Source organism: Manis pentadactyla, chromosome 9, assembly GCF_030020395.1.
Source record: "Manis pentadactyla isolate mManPen7 chromosome 9, mManPen7.hap1, whole genome shotgun sequence".
In the NCBI taxonomy this organism is placed as follows: domain Eukaryota; kingdom Metazoa; phylum Chordata; class Mammalia; order Pholidota; family Manidae; genus Manis; species Manis pentadactyla.
Genome location: NC_080027.1, coordinates 18,474,651 through 18,478,565, shown reverse-complemented (window position 1 = coordinate 18,478,565; position 3,915 = coordinate 18,474,651). Strand labels below are relative to the sequence as shown.

At 34.8% G+C, this 3,915-nt stretch overlaps 1 protein-coding gene across 1 annotated transcript; it reads right to left on the bottom strand.

Moving 5' to 3' along the window:
• Positions 1-2,453: 2,453 nt before the first annotated feature.
• LOC118909687 (olfactory receptor 5B3-like) lies at positions 2,454-3,401 on the bottom strand. Its single transcript, XM_036880407.2, has one exon. The coding sequence runs from the start codon at positions 3,396-3,398 to the stop codon at positions 2,454-2,456; it is 945 nt and encodes a 314-aa protein (XP_036736302.2). The 5' UTR covers positions 3,399-3,401.
• Positions 3,402-3,915: the final 514 nt, after the last annotated feature.

Below are 3,915 nucleotides of genomic sequence, written 5' to 3'. Positions count from 1 at the left end.
GGGATCAGATTATGCGCAGAGCCCTTAATTAATTTGCAACTAGGTACAAATCTAACTAATATATGCATTACTAAAAAGCATTAAGCACCAATGAAAAGAATCAAGGAAAATCTATGCAAGTCAAGAGATATATCATGCTTATGGATTAGAAAATTTTAATATGTCAATTTCCTCACATTATTTTGTAGATTCAACCCAATTGCAAATCAAAATTCAAGCCAGAATTTTGGAAATATTGACAAGCTGATTGAAAAATTTATATAAGCAGGTAAAGCTACTAGAATACCTAAAGTGATTGTTAAAAAGAAGTAGAAAGTTTAAATATGCTCCTTACCTGATTTCCTTACTTAGTCTAAAGCTATATAATCAAGAAAGTGTATATTGGTGAAAGAATAGAGACATAAATCAATTGAAAAGAATAGTTGCCAGAAAGAGAACCCACATGGTATAGCCAACTGATTTTTTGACAAAGATCTTATAGCAATTAAATGAAAATGTGGTACTCTTTTAAACAAATAGCTCGGCAACAGTTGATGTCCATATACAAAAATAAGTGAACTTCAAAATATGCCTCACATACAGTATAATGATTAACTGTATGTGGATACTACTTAAATGTGGAATGGAAAACTGTGAAACATTTAGAAGAAAATCTGAAACTCCTGAGTTTGATGATGAGTTTCTTAGATACGACACCAAAAGAATAGTCTATAAAATAATAAGTCGATAAATTTTACTTTATCAAAATTAAAACTTTTGTTCTGTGAAAGACATTGCAAAAAAAAATTAAAATATAAGCCGTAGACTGGGAGAAAATATTTGCAAATCACATTTTTTTGCATATATTTTCAATTTACACATAAATGATTCTTTTGAAACATTTTTCCAGCTTTATTGAGGTATGATTAACAAATAAAAATTACATAATTAAGGTGTGCAATGTATTGTTTATATGCTGTGAAATTATCATCATAAGTAATTAACATATGCATTGCCTCTCATAATTACCAGCTTTTTCTGTGGGTGAGAGCACTTGAGATCAACTGTCTTAGCCAATTTCAAGTATACAATACACAATTGTTAACAGTAATTACCATGCTTTACATTAGCTCTCCAGTACTTACTCATCTTATAATGGGAAGTTTATACCCTTTGACCAAAATCTTCCCAAGTTCCCCCCATCCAAGATACTGGTAACCCACCACTCTATTCTGTTACTATGAATTTTGCTTTTCAGATTCCACATATAAATGACATCATGTACTATCTGTCTTCCTGTGTCTGGTTTGTTTCCCAGGGTAGCATAAAGTCCCCTACGATCATCCATGTTATTGAAAATGGCAGGAGGTAGGAATTCCTACTTTTTAATGACTGAATAATATTCCATTTATATATATATCATTTGCTTTATCCATTCATCTGTTGATGGAGACTTAGGTTGTTTCTATATCTTGGCTACGGTGAATAATGCCGCAATGAACACGAGAGTTCAAATATCTCTTTCAGACAGTGATTTTATTTTCTTTGGATAGGTAACCATAAGAAGGATTGCTGGATCATATCATAGTTCTATTTTTAATTTTTGAGAAGCCTCCATGCAGTTTTCCACAATGGCTGTACCAATTTACATTCCCATCAACAGTGCACAAAGTTTCCTTTTTCTCCACACTCTCAGCAATGTTTAGGAGTTGTAGTCATACAAAGAAAAAATTGAAAAATTCTTTTATTATCAATGAGTACCTTTTCTTGTATGATGGTCTTCATGCTTTTGAAAAATTATCATGTGTCCATACTTTTTCTACCAAATGACTTACTGAAAACATAAATATTAACTCCTTTAAGATGCTATACTTACATAACTTTAAAAATGACAACCAAAAAAACCCATATATCTTTATTAAAAAATCTCTTATTAAAAGCATATATATATTTAACATGTTTTTCTTTGTGTTGCACTCATACAATAGTTTCTGTAACTAGAAATAAAATGTTAGACATGAATCTATACTCTGATGCCACGATTAATTATTTTAACATTTTTATTAAAACTAGCCACACCCCATCAACCCACTTTAGCAAATATCCCACTCTTTGGTGTATATCTATGGTATCCTCACAAGTGCTTTTCCATTAATGGTTTTTGTGTGAACTGTGTTTTACAAATATATTTATATTGACATAAGGTACAGAAAATATGAACATATGAATAAATCAAATATAACTAATAAAGTTTATGGTAAGCAACACCTAATAATTTTTAAGATCCTCATTGGCTGTCCTCATTCTGATATTACATAATCTGGACATATTACCTCCTTTTTTCTAGCTGGTGGACTTTTGAAGAAGCAAGGGTATCACTTCAGTAATTAAATGCAGTGAGGACTGAAAATTTTAATTAGTGTACTGAGAAGATATGACAGGAATGAAACTAGGTCATTGTGCATCCTAAAATTTTAAGAGGTAAAGCCTAGACACAATTTTGCCTTCTCAACAACCTTCTTGAAAGCATTCTTGACCTCTTTGTTTCTCAGACTATAGACCACAGGGTTCAGCATGGGGATGAGCATTGTATAGAACACAGATGCGATTTTGTCCGTGTCCATGGAATGGCTGGAGCTGGGCTGGGCGTACATGAAGATGACTGTCCCATAGAAGATGGAGACTGTTGTGAGGTGAGAAGCACAGGTGGATAAAGCCTTCAGGTATCCTTCCATTGAGGGCATCTTCAGGATGGTGATAAATATGAACAGGTAGGAAATCAAGATAAACAGGAGAGCTAAAAGGATATTGAAACTTGCCACAACAACAAGAATTAGCTCACCAACCTGTCTATCAGAACAAGACAGAGCCATGACTGCAGGAACATCACAGAAAAAGTGATGGACCTGATTGGACACACAGAAAGAGAGACTGAATGTGTCCCTAGTGTGGATGGAGGCATTTAGGAAACCACAGATGTAGGAGCCGATGGCCAGACGAGCACACACACTTATCGTCATGGTGGTGGTGTAGTGGAGGGGCTTGCACACAGCTGTGTAGCGGTCATAAGCCATTGAGGCCAAGAGTAAATTTTCTATGGTGGCAAAAGCTACAAAAAAGAACATCTGAGCAGCACATGCATTGTAGGAGATGACCTTGTCCCCTGTAAGGAGCCCAGCCATGACTTTGGGAGTGACAGCTGTAGAGTAACAAAAGTCCGTCAGAGACAGGTTACTGAGGAAGAAGTACATGGGGGTGTGGAGACGAGGGTCCAGCAGGATCAACAGGATCATCCCCAGGTTTCCAACCACATTGATAAGGTAAATGAGAGTGAATATTATAAAAAGGGGGACCTGCAGTTCTGGGGCACTGGTTAGTCCGAGGAGGATGAACTCAGTCACTTCTGTGTTATTTTCCATGGATGTTATTAGGGAATTGAGGAATGCCCTGTAACAATGAGAAATAAAAGAACAGGATGATGAACAAATAAGAGATAAGTGAAATTTATTCAATGGTGTGTGTGTAAATATGTATACACCATTTCACTATAGCAATAATTTGTACTTGAAGATTCTGAAGATCTAAAATATCAACTAAGCAATAAAATAAAAGGCAACATTTTCTGTAAAGTTTCACAACACTGAAGCTGAAAGATCTTCATGGATAGGTCTCCAACTTTTAAATTCTGTGAATTTGTAAACGGAGATGTAGAAAGTGCAATGTCTTGATGAAGATGAATGCTTTGAATGAAGATTTCTATCGACTTAGTTTTCCTCACCCTAGTAAATACTTAGATCTATATTGCTCATGTGCCAGAAACTGCTCTAGACAATTTACATGGAAATTCATTTATTACAACCTCAACAACGCTAAGAGATTTGTTGTTATCCCTGTTTGACTTATGAAGCACAATGGTTGAGTAATGTATTTAAGTTC